Here is a 20,593-nt window from a genome sequence, read left to right as displayed (position 1 = left end):
ATCTGTTCTCCTGCACTTTGTCTGAAGGAATCCTGCACCATGAATGGAGACTTCCAAGATTACAGCTCATTGTACCACGCAGTTGCCGTTAGCCAAACTTTCAAACACCCACTCCTTCCATATTTCCTCACCCTTTCCTCTTCAGTCATCATTTTGTCTTCCCTTCCTTCTGTTCTCTAGCTGCTTTTGATGTATTCTCTTATTCTACCGTTTCCTCCAACACCTCTCTGCAAGTACTTACCTCATTCTCCTACCCCCTTTACGTCCTCCAGGCCATCTCTTTTCACCAATGCTAGCCTGGTTCCTATCTCTGTTTCCTACTCTTGACACCAGCTACACTGATATTTGAAAGTTGCGGCTAATTGGCAAGGCTTTCCCCCGGTCTGTTAGCATGATATTATTAAGATATTATTACTATTTTACATGCTCTCGACAGCCCCAACAGCCAAATACGTAAAAGGTGACAGGTGAGCTTGTGCTTGATTTTCTCGGTTCAGCAAAGACTCAAAACCAGAACTTTTGGCAAATCACTCCAAACCAAATCATTCAATCGTTGGTTAATGTAAACATTTTAATTTATCCAATCACCCATTCAGTCTGATCCATACTACACCAGGTGTTGCACAACTTCATCCATTCATCAACAACAACCATGAAGTCAAACACTCATCCAGCAATCATCCGTCCACCCATGATCCTCCATACCTTATCAGCCATGATCATGGACGAGCCTCCATGGATGCCCAGGATGGGTATGAGCGTCTGCGAGGAAATAAAATCCAAAATCTGGGCGATGGCCTCCTGGTCGGTGCCATCCCCAAACACCACACCGTGGATCTTTGTCCCGGACATCAGGTCGCACATGTGGGTGATGATGCTTTTTGGGTCGGTCTCGTTGACCAGCAGTGTGACCACGTTGACGTCGATGGGGTCCTCCTTGCTCCACAGTGCCCGGATGTCCCGCTCTGAGATGTAGCGTGTGCGTCCCAGGATCACCGCAATGTTCAGGACCGGCACTTTTTCCGAGGCACCGCCAGTTCGCTGCTTTTGAGCCGCCACAGGGTCCGCAATCAGGGTCACCGCCACCAGGAGAGCCAAGGACAGCAGCACACTATTACTACCACTGCTACTGCTGCAACTGCTGCTCCTTCTACTCCTCCTCTTACTCCTTTTGCTGCTGAGGGACATACTGCCAAACCACTTCATCCCCTGCATGGGAAATGGATGAGGGAAAACAGAAGAGATGAAGACAGATCAAAAAGAGGGAAGGAGGTGGCAGAGAGAATCATGGAAAGATGATGATAGAGAGACAGGGGAGATACATTATTAATGCACAGGTCTTCGAGCCCATACATTTAAGTTGCAGCTTTCTTTTTTATTCCAATTCTTCTCAGTAATTATTAAACACATAAACATGTGGGGAGGGAGATGGCCTTGAGAGGAAGTTGCGGAGGGGTGAGAGAAAGAGAAGATGACTAACAAGTATATACTTTATGGTCACGACGCTAGGATCAGATGATTCAGGAGCAAGCTGTGCTGTTCGGAAGAGGCAGACAGTTATATAGTTTACAAGTGTAATATCTCAACCTTCAGAGATTGACAAGCAAGTAATAAAGGGGGCGCTATGAGTGACAGTGACATGTATCCTCCTCAAACTGTATTGAACATTCATATATATTTGGTGCTATTACACTTCCAATGTTGTGCAGGACAATAATATCATGTCCATGTAAGAGAGTGACATAGCGGTGGGTAATTTGGTTTTCATATTATAAAGTTGAAGTCTATATTATATACAATATGGGGAAGAGGGTTCTTGCAATACAGTATAACTCAAAGTACTATTTGTGTTCTTTAAGCCATGCTCGTGGCATGGCGGGATAGCAGTGTTGATCTTTTAGTCTGTTGGTCGGTCCACCACTTTGAAATGAGTATTTAGTTCAAAGCACCGCTGTGCAGCCAAAGATTCCTTATAACTAAAGATAGCACATTATAAGCTGCACCAATGGTATGAAACAGTACACACTTCCTGTATCCTAAATGGGCATGGCCTTGTTTGGGAGAGTAGCGAACGTTGTGTGGATGGATGAAAGGTTATACTTACATATTTTATTATTACTCTCTTTTGCTAATATGAGATATTTACACAGCTAAACAACATATTTAACATTACGAAAATTATATATTTGTTAAGATTGAAGTTTGCAAACATTAGTAAATGTTAGCTTATTGTGTTGCCAGAACTCGCGAGTTTGTTGCCGAGACCACAACAGGTCTCGAACAAAGTTCATTTTCTCCTGATTTGGCTGTCTGAAAAATGCCATTTTAGTGTCAAAGAACTCCACTCTTACTATGTCATCTTACAGTGCAGCGGTTGAGCAGCTGCTCTGAGCATCAAATATTGACAGGGATGGGTGATCCAGCTTACCAATGGATGATAATGGTCTACTGAGACAACTAGGCGGTAGAGTAGGGCCATACCACCACATATTTATGGTAGTGATAGCAACTGATAATGCCCATTTAATTGGCTGATCACATTTAAAGTGGATGAATAGAAAGGACATCACAGTGCAAGCACAGCACTACTGGAGCTGAGTGGTAATAATTGACATATACATATCAAGAAACTCTGATGTGAATAGTGAAAATAGCAAAAGAAAAAAAACATACTGTGTTTATTAAAGTGACTTACACCTGCCCCATGATGCTGATGCTGGTTTAAGCATTTCTTCGTGTATATATCTATTAGACTCTTATATAGAAGATTCAACGTACAAACCCCCAAAAAAACTGACTGATAGCTTAGGATGCCACTCCAGGCCTCGGACAGGGGGGCAGAGGGTTTGATGGGGGTTTCCTCAGTTGAAATAAATGTTTGTGTATGTGTGTTTGAGAATGTTCATGTGTTACTCTGCACCAACCAGAGCAGAGCAGCGCAGTGACATCATCATCACACACAAATTACAATCTATACCACAACTCTTCTCCCCACAGAGATAACAATTACTGCTGGACCACCTTGGATATCCAATGCTCAGAGAGCATAAAATACTAAGCGTGTGTGTGTGTGTGTTTATCATCATCTGTAAGACATATGAGCAGGTGTGCTGAACAGTAGAGCGTGAGCAAAATCAGAAGGGCATGAAACATATGGTCACATAATGTGTCCATGCACTGCTGACGATTTATGGATTCACTGACAGGACCGCGTGTTTTTCTGCATCCGAACAGAGCCTGTTGGTGCATGATTGATTCACAGGACCCGTCGTTTAATAAAACCAGCACAGACTTAGGCATTGAGTTCAAAAGATCATAAGAAACTAGTCTCATCTGAATTGTTCCTTCCCATTAACATAAGCAACAAAACAACACTGCATATATGTCTTCTCATAAGCAACCAGTAAAATAGAGGGACTCATGCAGATTCAATAGTTACCAAGGACATGATGTTTTCAATCCTGCTTCTTTGTCTACTAGTCTCTCAGTTAACAGGATACTTCAAAAAAGTGCTCAGTTAGGCCAAGGGCAATAGAACAAGTAATTGCAGATCTGGATTCAGGTGAAGACATTATATATATATATATGCATTTATTTGATAGGACAGCTTAGACATGAAAGGGGAGGGAGAGGGGGATTGACATGCAGTAAAGAGCTGCAGGTCGGAATCAAACCTGCGGCCTCTGCAGCTAGGACTTAGCCTCTGTACATGGTGCACATGCTCTACCAGGTGAGCTACCCAGGCACCCCGTAGTTTATATTTAAAAAAACGAACCAAGTACTTATCTAAGCATTTCATTCCAAATTGTTTTCTGTGCCACCCACACAAACCAACTGCTGTTTAATGGGGCTTCTGAGTTTCTTTTGAGAACTTTTTTTAAAGCATCCTTATCAGAATACCTTTTTCATTAGGTTATAAAGTAAAGTTTCCCATTACTGTCCAACCCTGCTTGCCCCAAAAACCGCAGCTGCAATATCTATTTGTAAAGTATGATGATGGCTTTAGATTATTTTCTGTGGGCTCGGATTTGTCATACCTTGTGATTCTGTAATGAAATTGAGACTCCAGCGGAAGGCCCTGTTTTGAGCTGAATAATGCATGTTGGCTCACTGTGTCATCCTCTGTTTTTTTTAAAACAAGCCAGAGGACTTCTTGTCCCTCCCTACCCAACTGAGCATGAACACTGTTAGAGCAGACCTGAGGATGAATCATCCAAATCTAGGTCCATTCACTTTAGAGAGCGCACCAATGGCTTCATAGATTCTCAGTGTCTCCGTCAAAAAGCCATCATCTTCCGTCAGACAACAGCTGTAGGACTATATGAAGGCTTGCCCGGACAGTTTGTGAAATCACTTAAAGCTATAGTGCGTAGTTTCTGTCTCCCCAATGAGGAATTCTATAGCCTGACAAGCCAGACCCACATCAAGATGTTGGGTCGGGGAACTCACCATTGGCAGGGCTCAATCCGAGGGGCGGGATAAACGGTTGTTTTTCAAATTCCCCCTGCTTACAATAGGATAGCGCTACAACCAACCAGAGCAACGCTAGTTGATAGATTAAACTTTTGCCGTATCCGCTCGGCAAAACTGCGAACACATCTTCCTTTTTTAAGAATGACTTCAGTGCCGTTCTTTGTTCTTTTCTCAAAGAAAAGCTTAACTCCAAGTCTTCCAGAGTTGTGGCCAAATCCGATTCGAAAGACCGCTGTTCGCCAGCAGCAGCAGCGACTTGTTTTCAAGTAGCAGGGAATTCACGCGGAACCGTCACAACTTTGCCGTCATTATGTTAAGCCCGCCCACGAACTCTATACACAATGTGATTGGCCTGACTAGAGTTTGGTTTTTCCAGTTCCACACCATTTTCTGAACACTGACACTGAGAAATGCAGAGAGAGTTGTGTGGGACTGACACACACCCACATATTTCACTATAGGTAGCTACAGTAATGGTACATGGCAAAACCAGAAATATAAAAAAGGTCAAACTGGTACCAATTTGGCGTATTATATTATTTATAGTAACATGCGAGTTCATTGTTGAAAAGATTATCTTTCAGTTCCAATGGGTGGTATGGAAATCTTTCCTTGTCCCAACTGTGCAGCATCATTGGGGGATTTAAGGCCAAGAAGGATAGCGGGACAATGGTTAGAAGAGGAGAAAAACAGGCAGAGAAAGTAAAGGCAATGTAGATAAAAAAAAATATAGTGAGAAAGAGAAAATAGGAAGAAAGAGAGAGAGAGAGAGAGAGAGAGAGCATCCCCAGCCAAATTGGATTGGGGCAGTTTGTCGTCACACAAAGGCTGGCGTTTCTTGGCACCACAACAGTAAATGATGTTTGGCAGGCACATCCATATTACTGGCTATCATGTATACACACACACACACACACACACACACAATCTAAAAAAATAATCGCTTTCTCAGTGATCAGTGAATAAGAAAGTGAAATACGATAAAGGTGGGGTTTTTTTCTTCTCTATCCCTTGTGTTCCTTTTCAGAAAGCACTGAAATGTCTCTTACCATAATGCCCACATGGCTTCATTGCCACAAAGCCCACGTTTCTGGTCCACACACAACTAGGTTTCACACGCATCAATAATTCAGCCGCATTATCTTTACATGATGAATAATATGATTGCATTTAGTGCTGCGGTCACATTGGTTCTTCCTTCCATTTTCCTAAATGGCATTAAAATTAGATTAGCATACTGTACACACTCTATGGATATGATTTATTTACATAATCGGAGCTGGAATGGTTGATACCGAGGATGATAAATGTATGTTTTAAGATGCCACGGCCCAGAGGACATGTGTATGTGTACATACTTTCTGCTTTGTAGAAGACTACACTTAATATTGTATTTCTTTTCCCCATTCCACATTGGCTCCTCGATTATTCTACATGTATTCATCGCCTATTCATCTATTCACTGATCTGTCATACCGCTTTCATCCTTTTATAGTTCCTCCACCTTCAATCACATTTTCCCTCACTGCATTGACTTAAGCAAGACATTGTAACTGAATGTTACAATGTCACTACTTTTCTGTGAATATACTGAAGGGTTAAACAATATTACATCATCAAAAGAGTAAATAGAGGCAGACCTGTGCAAGCAGGTCACAGTTATCCACTGGCCATGCACAAACTACAAATAATTTTGATCTCATGAAAGAAGAATATTATCTAACAATGTATGCTGTATTTTGTCCTTTTCTTCTGATACGAGCCACATTGTTTGTTTAGGCTATCCCTGCGGAGGACGGTCAGCATTCTGGGATGGGAGAAAAACAAACTCTGGTTTATTGGCATTTCTTTAAACCAATCACAATCGTCATGGGCGGCGCTAAGAGCCGGGCAGAGCCACGGTGCTGTTGCATTATAGCCTCTGGAAGGAACTTGTTTTGGTAGAACGTGTGTACGTTCAAAATTAGTTTTAAGGCGCTGACACACCAATCCGATTATCGGCCATCGGACAGTCTGGCAAGGTCGGTGACTCGAGTCTGTTTGGTGTGTTCCGTGCCGTCTTCAAACGGAGAAGCCGTCGGCTTTAATTTGGGCCAATTTGACTTGTTGAATCGGCCAGTCGGACTCAATGACCAATCTGATTGGTGGAGTGCTAGCCCTTGGCTAGCGAATCAGTGCACTTATGTTAAAACACTTACCGGAAATGTAATCATGATAAGTCGGAATGATCAGTCCGACTGCCTTTTCGGCCGACGGTCAGCCGTCTGGTTGGTGTGTCAGAGCCTTAAATCGTGCAACAGAAAACTCAGATTGGACAGATAGTCCAGCTAGCTGTCTGGATTTACCCTGCAGAGAAAAAATTCCATCACAAAGAAAGCGGAAGGTAACGGACATCCGGCCGAAAAGAGTGAAATCCGGCAGAATTTCCGGCGGCAACGGAACAATCCCAGAAGTGGAACGTCGTGGATATAGACTATATACGTATTAAATAGTGCATTACTTTACCTAGGTAACGAAGTATGAAGGGTGAATGAGAACAGCCTGCAAACGTTTGTGGACTTGGCTCCTTAGTTTTAGTGAAGGTAAATCTTAATGCTCCGGAGTACAATTATATTAGACAACAGTGTGCAATGCCCCTGTGCATTGTCATGTTGCCCACCATTAAGAAATTATTTTTATTTATGTTTAGTGTGGTAGGCCTTTTGGGGGCCAACCCCATTCCAGAACAGTGGAGGCTGCTGTAGCAGCACATTATTTCCCATGCTGTTTGAAACACTTAAAAAAGTCACATCCATCATCTGCCTATATTAATAATATACTAACTAACTGTCCTTGGGTTTCGTGAAAGGTGCTATATAAATACAAGTTATTATTATTATTTTTTTTATTATAATTATTCAGTAGAGGAACAATTTTGTCAACCACTTTGATAGTTATGTAATGCGTTCACTTAGTTTTGGATATGATTGCTTATTTGACTATTGCTCATTATAAGCCTTGTTTACTGACTTTTGACTTTAACCAGCTGTGTCTAGGGAACCCAGGATGTTGAGGTTCTTCCTTCTCCCTCTGGTTTCGGTTAATCAGTCTCTTCCTGCCCCTACTCCACTGTCTCGTTGCTGTACTTGCATGTCTGCAAAGTTACACAAAGACTAATAAACTAAAATAACTTGATTCTAAAACAATTCAACTTTGTATCTTCATTTATTTTTCTGTCCCCTTTCTGCTATCATTCTCCTTCTCTTATTCCTATTTATCTTAGCAAATTTCATTCCCCAGGTTCTATATCCTTCCATCACTTTCTTTTTCAAGATTTTAACTCTCAAATGAGATTCTGCCATTTGAAGAAAACGGACACCAAGGAACAGAAATTGAATGCAAATGTGCTGTTGAAGTTAGGAACTGTCTACAGGCCTTTGCATACAAAGTGACAACAATGTTCAGCAGGATTATTAATGTTATTTTTAAGGAATAGAAGACAGTTTTGAGTTGTCTGTTTTTTTTAAGTGGTTACAAATTATTTTAAACTGAGAAATACTTTTATTAAATAATATATCTTATTTTCTTTTTTTTTATTACTCACTTTACACTTTGGCAGGCCATTCTCAGCACCTGTATCACACTGATCTTTTCAGGGAACATCCTCCGCTTCACAATTTTTTTTATTTTTTTTTTATTTCTACCACTAGCAACTTATTTTGGTTTGTTCCAAATAAACACAGAACTTGATATTTCGCCTGAGCACTGATAGACGAGGAACAGAAATTAAGGGACGTCGACAGAAAATCGGCATCTTAAAGTCCCAGGTATGACATCACAGTGCCACAGTGCCTGACTGACAGTTGAGCTATGGGATATGTAGTTTTGAAGCAAAGAGGATGTAGCTCCAATTATTTTTCCATACTTAAAGCAAAAGAAAGGTGTATGTATTTCCAAAGTCTGCCAAAATAAACCAAGTGAAGTCATCAATTTGGCTTGGGCTGAGAGACTTTTAACAGAAAGATGTTACAAACTACAATTGTGGCATTTGAAAAATATCAGGCAAGGAGCTTCTAACAGAAAACGCTATCAAGACTCATTATGGGAAGTAAAGGACCCAGTGTTTTTGGAGCTTGAACAATACTAGGAACTAAAAGTCAATATATCTTAACCTCTGCGGCTTCTATTCAATCCTGACTTCCCCAAACTTTTCTGGAGTGTTCCTTGAAGTGACCCATCTCCTCTGACATTCTCCTTTGTGAGCTCATTCCTCTATCCATTTTTCTCCCAGCCATTCCCTCATTCAATCTCTCTCCCGGGCCCCAGCCATCTGCTCTGTGTGCCCTGACGTGTGCATGAGCACCCATGAGAAGCCCAGTGGAAGTAATCGTCTGCTACCACTCAGGCTTCAACATGTTGCCCACTGCACATACCTCTTTAGCTCCCTATTGTGTGTGTGTGTGTGTGTGTGTGTGTGTGTGTGTGTGTGTGTGTGTGTGTGTGTGTGTGAAAGAGAGAGAGAGAGAGAGAGAGAGAGAGAGAGAGAAAGAAAGAGAGAAAGAAAGAGAGATCGACAAAGTAAGAAATGAGAACACTAGAGGTCTCTTATATAATGGGTGTGTCAGTCTCTTTCATGCGCTCTCTCTCTCTCTCTCTACACCTGATGCCCAATACACACACATATGCCTCCCTGCTCGAATGGAATATTGCACTCTATGCTACAGTATGTCTCATTGCTCGTTTATTTTCAGTTATGTTGGTGCTAATTGCATCAGTCAGTTTCTGCTTCATTAGCATGCAGGAGGCCAACGTTTGAACATTGTCTCTCTTTCAGAATTTCAATTTGCTTGACTGGCATGACATGTAAGTATGTGTATGTTTCCCAAAGTATTTAAAGTAAAATAGTGAATAAAGAAAAAAGTAACGATTATGATAATGAACAAATTAGATATCGTCATCCAGGGTTGTTAGATGTAGGTTGACACGTTATTTGTTCACTGTGCGGCAGCAGGCAACAAAGTGAGCTTCTAAAGTACTGCAGTGTTGCCCAACAGGAAAGGAGTATTGTCTCTGAAAGCCAGAGTCAGAGGTGATGTCAGACTTTATTCAACCATGAACAATGCTGATGATTTTAAACCAAGCCGGAGCTGCCTGTTCGGTTCTTGATGGTGACTTGATTTTAACCCTTTACATTTATTTTTTAGAGGAAGTATCCTCTGACTGACTAACTTCAAAACTGAGTTTATAATGTCTACATCAATAAGCAAATAAAGGTGAATTCAAAATCAATCACATCTCTCTCTCTCTCTCTCTCTCTCTCTCTCTCTCTCACACACACAATCTCACTCTTTCAATTTGATCTCCTCATTGTTTCTTTCTACACCCTTTTCCCTGTGCTACTGTTGTATAATGGGCACATATCAGAATCAGAACCAGCTTTGATAACCAGGTAAGTTTGGGCACATACAAGGAATTTGACTCTTTGCTCTCACAGTACATACACAGAGCTAAAACTAGGACAGCAAAGCTGAAAAAGGGCAATTTACATCTCCTCTCCCACCCCTCTGAAAGAATGCAACAATACTTCTTAAATGCACACAAGCACACACACAAACACTAATGCTGAATAGTAAAAGCAGGAAAACCATAAGGGAGAATGGATAAAGTTGGATACAGATGGATACAGTTGCAGTAGGGCTCCCAGTCTACATGTGGGGAGGTATTGGGTTAATTCATTATTTCGTTTTGCTATCATAGAAATATGGATTGTCCTGCCATGGGCTGCAGAGAGAGAGAGAGAGAGAGAGAGAGAGAGAGAGAGAGAGAGAGAGAGAGATTTTCTGAAACTGCGCTTCAACAACGTGACTGGATCCACAGAAGAGGAGAGGGGGACAGGGGTAGGAGAGATGTACATTCATTTGGATCTCCCCGTTAGGTTCAATGGGACCAACACAATACAAGTGCGACCCCTACTGGTATAACGTTGGCCTGCTTCCTTCACTCTTGCAAGACGCTCCTCACATAGTGAAAGATGTTTTTATTTGATCTTAAAGACCAAAGCCCGTGATCACTTTCTGTCACGTTTCGGGAGGGCACATAGGCCTATGCAAGACTTTGCCCTATAATGTCATTATAACTTAGAAAACATGCGGTGCGTTGTTAGCGATCTCCCTAATCTAACGCGGACTGTTCGTCCTGGTATGGGATGGAGAAGAGCTGGAAGTTGTGGCAACCAGCGGCGCGACCAAAAACCCCGCAATGTGTTAACCAACCTCTGGATAAAATCACCAGAAAGCACAGCCATTCTTCGGTTTTTGTGTGACGTGTGCTCTCTGCGTTAAACTCCACTTATTTTGATAAAACCGGGTTCGCAGCGTTTGCTGGCTACACTGTATGGGGGTGTTGGGTGCATGTGCCCAAGTACCAAAGGCATGAACGTTTTTTTGAATATCACAGTCAGTTTATGGGTTTCCAGGAATTCATGGTAAACGGATACATGTGTTCAGCTTATTTTGACCGGCTGAGATATGATGTATAAAGATGCGCTTTGAAGCAGCCTGCGCTCCGATCACTGCGCCAGCGTTATGAATTATGAGGAAATTATAACACTTGACGTACGAGCTGAAAGAAGATAATTAGATTTTCTCAGGTGGCATCTCATACTGCGTGCCTCGCATCCTTTAAATCCCAGTTGGTCGTGTTTTAGGGAAAGCTGTGCTCTCCGTGGTGTGGGTGCCGCACTTTGGATAAGGGACGCCTGTGGGTATAAGCCGCACGGTGCCCGCTGATCAAGGAAAGGGGGGGGAGAGAGAGAGACAGAGACGGTGCATGGTCATCACAAGCCGAATTCAGCGTGAAATAACAGACACGACCAAGTACTTACAGCATCTCCCTTCCACAGAGCTCCAAAACAGTGATGTGAGATGACATTGCAACAGTCCCCTCTCTGCTCTGAGAAACCATGCAGCCTGCGATGGGGATCACACTCACAAACACTGCACAAGAAAGAAAGAAAAAAAATCACGGAATCTCTGGCAATTAATTATTTCCACCGTGTCCAAAAAAAATCGGAATCAAATCCCCTTGTTTTAGTACTTCGCGGGCAAGCAGCTGCGAATAAAATCACTGTTGTTGTAATCCAATCTTCATTGTGTGTGCGCCTATACCGCTGATTCTCCACTGCAATCTCTGCTCGCCCCGCGCATTGTGGGGGCTCAACCTGCCTCCGTGTGATTAGAGCTCCCGGTATCCCGTTATTCCTGTCCCGGGCGAGGAGAGGAAGAGGCAGGTGAGCAGCCGCCGGACGCACACATAGACGCACATGCACATTGACTACTACAGTAGAAGCTCCGGCAGCCTGCAAACCGTGCATGGGACCCGCTCCCAAAGTCTCTCTCTCTCTCTCTCTATTTCTCGTCGTGCACGTGTAGCCTATGTGTGTGTGTGTGTGTGTGTGTGTGTGTGTGTGTGTGTGTGTGTGTGTGTGTGTGTGTGAGAGAGAGGGAGCGTGTACGCGTGTGCCTAATGTGCACGCGTGCGTGTGATTTCGCGTTTTGTCTATGTGTATGCCTGCGTGCTTCTGCAGAGGCAGCTGGATAGATAGACGGACGTCGGTCTGTCTCTCTCTCTTTCTCTCTCTCTCTCTCTCTCTCTCTCCTCTGCGCTAAATCTCCTTCGGGGAGTAGCTCAGTCAGAGAGAGACTGATACAGGCAGAGTTGGGATGAATCGCAAATGATTCAGACAGCAGTTTTTGCCCTCCTCTCTCAGACATCTCATTTTGGTCAATGAAGGCCTACCCCTCTCTTTGCCAACAACTGTCTCCCTCCGTTCACGCCTTTTGCGATTACTTACACAGTCAATCCATCCGGAAAACTTCGGAGCACATACAGCATGTGGATATCAAAAGTAGGCCATAACCAGTGGTGCAAAAAAGAAAAGAAAAGATACACTATTAATAAATGGCTGATGAAAGTCAACTGCTCCGAACTTCGTCAGCCTGATGAGTTTAAATGTAGCCTAGCCCCACACACACACACACACACACACACACACAGAAACAACTTCTGCATGTGAATGCATGAAGACCAATATACATAGAACCAGTTCAACAGTGTTGTGTTGAGCTAGGCCTAATAAAAAAAATAAATAAACAGGGATTGTTGGAAACAAATGGATTTCATGTTTCACTATGCCGTGAAATCTTCATTGTTAAAATGTAAAATGTAAGAGGACATGTGTGCTACCTGCGACTCTGTGCCAAAGTTTTCTGCGTTGTTGCCTGTAGAAGTTTTTGATCATTAGTCACTTGTAAGCAAAGTAGCCTACTGTTGAGCAGGTTGCGTAACGGGTTAACGTGTACTGCTTCCGACCTGGAAACGGAGGATACAAAGTTTTGATTTCTGCTCCATGAACACTCACTACAATCCGCCATAATGCTACCATCATCGCCAAATCACAGAACTCGGAATAAAACTGCTTTATGGTTTACTCCAGCGTTTTAGTAGGCAAAGGTTGAGAAATCCTGAGCCTTAGTCCCTATAAAAATACTGGATCGTTTGCAACCAATAGGCATTTTTAGTTGGACCCTGTAGATGTAGGCTACTGTGGGCAACAGTAAGTTACATGGCAAAATTTCCACCTCCATAGAGTAAACTGACCTTATAAATTGGAGTTCCTCTTTAAAGTACAGTAAGTGGGAATGCATGGACATTGACAGCATTAATATACATAAGTTACTTCAAAAGATGAGCTTAGGGCCCCACCTATAGCCTATACTGCATGTAAGAATAGGGGTTTCATGAAATGTCAGGCCAAATGTCAGATGCCGCAAATTATGACACAGATCTGTCTGCATTTAGCATCTTGGCAGGCTCAGCAGAAGTGGATTTCTATCTCTCCATGTCTTGGAAGCCGTCATGTAAATTTCAACATCTATCCCCGCACAATCTCTCTCCTTGCTCTCACTCTCACTCCCTCTCTCTCTCGCTCTCTCTCTCTCTCTCTCTCTGAAGAGAGGAGCACAGAGGAGAGAGAACACCAGAGAAAGCCAGAGAGAGGAGATGAGAGACAGAGGGAGGGGGGTGTGACATGCAGTAATACTGGCTTCACAAATGGGTATATAGTCACAATTCACACCTGACTGAGCAAACGCCTATCAAACAATTGGAGAAAAGAAGGCAGCGTGTGGGTGCATGTGAGTGTGTGTGCATGTGTTTGGGTACTGGTCACTGGTTATTTTTCAGTGTGTGTGTGTGTGTGTGTGTGTGTTTGTGTATGTACTATAAATCTATGCTATTAGTGTACAAAAAAAGAACTGAAGTAATCCTACAGCGACAGGCCAACAAAGTCCACAGCAAACCTGTAAGTAGCAAGGATGTGAAACAAATGTCACAGAATGCCATTGTGACATTAGAAATGCCATAAGGCTTAGCCAGTTTACTATGAACTAATTATTGGGTATCACAAACACATTATAGTATGCCAACGGGAATGTTACTGTGATACCAATGAAGTGTCATACTGTTGTGTTGACTTGACATATAAAAATGGGGGATTAGAAATACTGCAGTGAGCTAAAATCAAGAACAACAAAGCATTGCATCATATATTCACATAACAGATATATTCCCTCTCATAGGAATATAATAATATTCTCTTGGCTTGACATTTTCTACTGTACAGCGTCTTTTTGTAGCCTATTGTGCAACCTTCCCACAGTGCATTGCAGTCCGCCTGCTCAGAAATTCTTTCAGTATTGATTTGACACATATCTGGAGATGCAATAGCCTACATTTGACCAGTGACCTGTTTATAATTTTGACTTATTAGTCAGTAAGCTGGAGGGTATACAGAATGTAGACTCTGTTGGTCCCTTTAAGGGTCACAGTCAGGCTGAAATGAATAAGGAAACCCGCTGGATAGATCACCAGTCTACCATGACCACGGGAGCACACCCAAACGTTAAACTTTGCAAAGTTCTTATTTGTATTTGTAGTTAATTGAATTGAGTGAACCCCAGTCAGTGGCGTCCGACCGGGGGTCCAAAAAACGGTGCTATGCCCCCGGCCACAGCGCTGCCATTTTACTTGGTTTGTTTTACTGTGTTCTATGTTTTTCTATTTACATTTTTATTGCCATCAAAATAAGTTTCAAAGGCAATCTTTTCTTTGCTGTTTAAACAAATCAAGTGAGATATATCTTCTTTAAACCTACATTGTGTAATTTTTTTGAGTTGATTCTTAGCAAAAAACAAAGGGTTTTTTCACAAATATGTACTCATTCATGTGTAATTACTTCCACCAATTAATCAAAGTATTCTCGTAAGCGTAAAATCTGACATTCAGAATCATTCAGAATACATAAGAGTGACTTGCTCGAATGACGGCAGACATGTAGCGCCTCCATCTTTAAAATAAATTAGCCAAAGAGGGACACACCTCCGCATTTCGCCCTCTTACACCTATTGGCACCGTGACGAATGCGAGGGGGAGATTACTCGCCAGGGAAGCGAAAAAGAAAATTAAAACGACAACGCGACAGGCAAAGCAACAAGACCAAAGTTAATATTGGAGTTGCTAGAACAGCTGCGTGTAAACGATGGAGATACTAAGAGCTCATTTCGGGTTCGGCCACCGTAGGAGGAAGGGCTAGAAAGTAATATATTTAGTTGGTTGTCATATACAATTTCCCCGCTAGATGGGAGAAATCCTTACACAATGTAGCTTTTAAGATAATGTTAATGGCCTTTCTGTTGCGAGGTAACAGGTAGAGTGACAGGTACAGTAGTAAGCAAATTGGCAAAGTCATGAGTCAGATGTTCATCTATAAATACCCAAGCAAGCTTAACAGTATTACAGAGAATAAAGGTTGTTTAATTGTCAGAAATAGAATATTTAAACCACAGATGGTTTGATACAATCAGTGTACCACATTTTTGCATCTATTTTAAAGTTGTTAATCCAGTTCAGGGTTGCATAGACAGCAGGTCAAGAAGAACAACCCATAAAACCCTTGTAACTGCATGTCTGTTGTTTGTACCTGATGTGAAGGGGCTTTCTTGCGCTGACTGCGTCACACTTTGCTGTAAACTGCTCCTGTGCAAATCAGCAATCGTGGTCCACTGAAGCCAGAATGACAATGTCAGACACACACTTTCCAGACAGTTCGGCTGTATCTTCTTGAATATCACAGACAACAATAGGGGCTTGGCACATCCTTACGTGAAAGCATTCGACTAAATGCTAATAAGGCTAATTCAGCTCTAATAATAGGATTACAGATGTAACATTGTCACAAGCTTTGCCGAAATCCACAAAACCAACATACAGGGATTGGCAAAACCCCATGAAACCCTAATTATCTGCAAAAGGATAAACTATTTATCTTAATTATTAACTATTTCAGGAGCCTCGCTCAAGTTTTATTTGTAAGGGGAATTATACACACATCATTTTATCAGACGTAATCCTTATTACAGATGTCCTAAACATCTGTATTGTGTAATGGATTAGTCCATCTGAAGCGGTCAGGTTAGGGAGGTCAACCAAAACAGAATACAAGAGATGGGACCGCTCAAAGGTATACTGTAAAGGAGGTGAACAGCTTCTCTTGGGTGTGCACATTTCAAACTAACCTTTGTTTTGTGTACCATGCTCTGAGTATGAATAAAGTCTGACAATACTATATGAGGTTTTGTATCGTTCCTCTTTTGTCAAAGTGGAATTGGAAAAATTATCAAGACACATTCCTTTGGTTCCTCAAAGGCCAGCTGTGCGGAGGTGCGAAAAGAGCCAAGGTTTGAATATCGCTCTCTAGCTTTTTCATTCAATATACAACTATTTCTGTATTTCTATACTTTGCATGTGACCAACAGAGTGCAACACTATGAAGGACTTCCAGGAGAGACTGTCTGAACATTTTGCTGACAGCTATGAACACTTTTGCCTTTTGCCCTGGTTGGACAACATGTTGTCGTACAAACCAGTTCTTTTCTAGTATAACCCAGCCTTTAGGGTGGAATTTGCAGTACTGGATGTTGCTGAATGGTCAAATACAAGCCCCGTCCTTTGCCTAAAGCACATATAAATTTCCAGAGCTGTCTGCATTTCAGTGTGTTTTCTTTGGGCTGTACGCAGAGTTATTGGGGTTGACCTGCAAATCCCCAGGGCCTCAGTACAACAGTTGGCCCTCGTGTCCTCATGCAAGGTTCCTTTATGAACCATCAAGAAAAATCTGTTCTATTCCTAGTGTTGATCATCAAAAATCAACAATTCAGAAGGTTTGTGTAAAAGAAAAAGTTCTGACTCCAACTATGAATGGACAAAGCTAGACATGGGCGTGACTGAAGGTGTCTGCATGTGATCGTGTGTGTGTGTGTGTGTGTGTGTGTGTGTGTGTGTGTGTGTGTGATAGCTTGGGGATACCAGTGGTGGCAGACATGGCCTGCCGTGTGTGTGTGTGTGTGTGTGTGTGTGTGTGTGTGTGTGTGTGTGTGTGTGTGTGTGTGTGTGTGTGTGTGAAATGCTGCGGGAGAGAGATGAGGGGTGTTACCAGGTCACCAAACAGCTGTCTGGGAGACTGAATGGCCGCAAGGGGTGCAACACACACGCACGCACACACACACACACACACACACACACAGAGGGAGGGAGAGAGGGTAACTCAACCACATACATGAAACAGACAGACAGGGAAACAGACGCTACAGTATCTAGCGTGGCCAAAGAGACACACAGAGACACACAGAGACACACACACACACACACACACACACACACTCACACACACACACACACAGATCAATTATTTTCCCTTTATTTTCCTGATCTTTTTATTAAGGGTATAATTGAGTGCTTCCTTTGGTTTTGCAGATCCAGTAATCTGATAACAGAAATCAATTCCTTATTTCTCTCTCTCTCTCACACACACACACACACACACACACACACGGCACATCAGCAGACACTTTTATGTTGAAAGGTCAAGAGGGGAGGAAAGAGAGAGGAGAGTGACAGAAATTACATATAGTTCATAGGAAGGCAGATACATGAAGTTGGCGAGTGGGGGAGTTAGGAAAAACACATGTGTGAATGTGTGTTTGCATTGTTGGTGACGGTGTTAAAAGAGAGAAGGACGGCAAAAAACTAACTTTTACATGTAGTGAAGAATACATCAAGATGCTAAAGCTTTTCTTGTTCCAATAACATCTTCTGTTTCACTGACACGCAGCTCATTTGGAATCTCATTGCAATGCAATCATTGGAGTGAAACAGCCGTTCTTATTCTTATTTTGTGTTGAATTCATTAGTACAACATGTCAGGTATTCAGCATCCACCCACACTTTTCTTTGCACATTTCCAGACTAAGCACCTATAAGCCTCATTAGCTACCAATGGAATAATATAATAAGATCAGAAATGATGCCACTTCCCTAAAGCAGCATGACTTCATCCTTGATTGTTACTGCATCCCAAAATACCACCAATCTTGACCTTTTGCCTGCATCGCAGCATAGTTTATTCGGTGAACTCTGAACATAGAGTCTCTCCATGCCACCAAGCCCTAGGTTGTTGTTTTTTTCAAAATGGTTTTACTTGCTGCAAAAGGTGCGGTTTCCATGGTTTAAACATTATGTGACAAAACCTGCCATGTGCCATGTACCATCAGAAAACGTCTAATTTTGTTCCACCATACCTAGTTGTATATGGTCGTCACAAGGATCATCCACTCACCTCTCCACCTCGGCCCCATAGCCACAGTGGTGGTAAACCAGGGACTTTGTCTTCCACCAATAGAGGCCACTTACGCAGCTGGTCTCGCAGGTGTCATCTCTTGCATCTCTCCCCTGCATTGGCGCTGTTCCGTAACCAAGCAGCTATACTAGAAGAGAGGAGAGAAGCAATGGAGTTATAGGAAATTCCCCATCAAGGTGAGGATGTTAAATGTTCCTCAGTATCAAAAATGAAACATAGCATGTCATCTACAGTACCTTCCATGCAACATAATGTTGGGAAATGTCCTATTTTTTAAATGTTGGGTGCCTCTGATTGGCCAAGAAAATAAGCTGTCCCTTTCTCCTTAACCCACAATATAATTTAGTTATTTTTCATTGATCCTCATTTCCTTCCCCCCTTTAAGGGGATGTCAGAGGTTAGCATCAGCTACACAGCACCATCCCTGGGGCTTCTAGCAATTCAATGCCTTGCTCAAGGACACTTCAGCAGTGCAGCTGCTCACTGTAACAGGGATTCACACCCAGGCTTTTTTTCACTGCCCTGCTGCTATTCTGGATGCCAAGTTTCTTTTGCGGCTTTATAACTGCTGCCCAACTGACAAAGCTGTCATATCACCACCTGACAAAAGCTGCTTCAAGCAGCTTCTTAGCAGGTGCTGAAGGAGAAAACTTTTTGAAGAGTGGTATGACCAATCCTGTGGGGTGTTTTGCTGAACAGCCAAATGTGGATATCCAATTAAAAGCTGATGGCGGATGTTTCATGGCACCATAAAGATGGAAAACCTGGCTTGCTGACAGCAGACTGTTACCAGGTGACTGACTTGTTTGAAGAGCAGATAAGTGCAGCGGCATATGGAGATGGGTCTATCTGCAAGGCTGTCCTTTTAAACAGCCAAAAAGAGGGATGCTATTTAATGATCGAAGCCAAAGTCAGTCTTTGAATGAAGCTTTGAGCGGCTATTTTCAATCACGGGGACGCAGAGCTGCATTCAAACCCTGAATACTTGTTATCACGTCAAAAGGCAGTGCTGTCTGAAATTAAGAAAAAAATCAGATTTTACTACAAATGGGTGGTACATTAAAATTACATTTGCAACAGTAAATCCATTAACTTGACAAAGGCTTAAATAAATACTGGCATTTTAAAAGAAAACCTATTAGCAGGCAGTGTGGCGGGAGGCTTTTTATTTTTTCTGAGAATCTGTCATCTTGACCTTTACTTCTCACAGGAACATGTTACAACTGACAATGCTTCACTAACAAACACACATGCATGTACACTCTGACATGCACACAAAGCAATTCAGCACAGCCACATTTCCCTACTGTGCATAGCATGTTCAGCAGCACCATCCAGTGGTGCATTGAATGGATACAGCTAATGTAGGAGTGGATTCAAAGTTGTGAGGCAAGATGGTGCAGCATAACCATGTGAGCTGATGGGATGAACATCCTCTCTGGCCAACCAATTCTGTTTTATTTGGATGTATTATCTCATTGGTCTTATGAAAAAATACCAAACTGATTTGGATGGTTTGGTGAAAGATCATGTAATCCGATAATACTAGAATCTACAGGGAGAAAAAGAGAAGAAACCTGATTTTAGCAAACTATTCTATTATTAAAGACAGACAAAAAAACCTGTGAAAATGTAGATTCAGTTGACACTTCGTACTTTGATGATGAGAATCTTCATTGGTGTAAAATGATGTAGTGTACATTCTTCATGGGGCTTTCACCAACTCTCAGACTCCTTATTTAACAATCAGACATTGCCACCTAGTGGTTGAAATACTTCCCTACATGGGCAAGGCAATTTATTTGTGTAGCACCTTTTAACAACAAGACATAAGACAAAAAGGCATTAAGCAAAGCTATAAAAGAAACACAAGTCAATAAAAAATACAATTTAAAAGACACATAAGAGTAAAGCAAACTAAATGGAAGATAAAAAATAGCTAAAATAGACAAATGAATGGAGTGCAACGATGTCGTATGTACGACAGCAAACTACACATTTTATATCATATTCAATTTCTCCAGATCCATACAGTCTAGAGCAGGGGTCTTCAACGTTAAGCCAAGGACCCCTTAACTGAAAGAGAGACGGAGCAGGGACCCCCTTCTACATTGTGTAAAATGAAGTTGCATATTAAACTGGGCCTACATTAAGGTGTAGGGTGGCCTAAAGCCTTTATACATACCTTTTTTTGCATAGAATACTAAGCTTTTAAAATAGCCTAATAATTGTTGGCATGATTTTATAAATCATGTTTTAATGTTAAACATACATGTAGCACAGTGAATCCTTAGGATGAACTGTGTATGTGGATGGCCTTAGTGACTACCTTACCTATAGGCCAGTTAGCAATGGGGATTTATGTTTGCTAATAATATGTTGGATTCA

General features: G+C 42.1%; 1 protein-coding gene across 1 annotated transcript in view; it reads right to left on the bottom strand.

Moving 5' to 3' along the window:
- Positions 1–1,202, bottom strand: part of grin2aa (glutamate receptor, ionotropic, N-methyl D-aspartate 2A, a) — a 134,772-nt gene extending 133,570 nt beyond the window's left edge. The window contains exon 1 of the mRNA XM_078270447.1: positions 706–1,202. Within this exon, the coding sequence (XP_078126573.1) occupies positions 706–1,188 (483 nt within the window). The 5' untranslated portion in view covers positions 1,189–1,202. The remainder of the gene's footprint in view (positions 1–705) is intronic.
- Between the last annotated feature and the right edge of the window lie 19,391 nt (positions 1,203–20,593).

This window comes from Sander vitreus, chromosome 15 (assembly GCF_031162955.1).
Source record: "Sander vitreus isolate 19-12246 chromosome 15, sanVit1, whole genome shotgun sequence".
Classification (NCBI taxonomy): Eukaryota; Metazoa; Chordata; class Actinopteri; order Perciformes; family Percidae; genus Sander; species Sander vitreus.
Note: the sequence above shows the minus strand (reverse complement) of the source record. Positions and strands in the feature narration are given on the sequence as shown.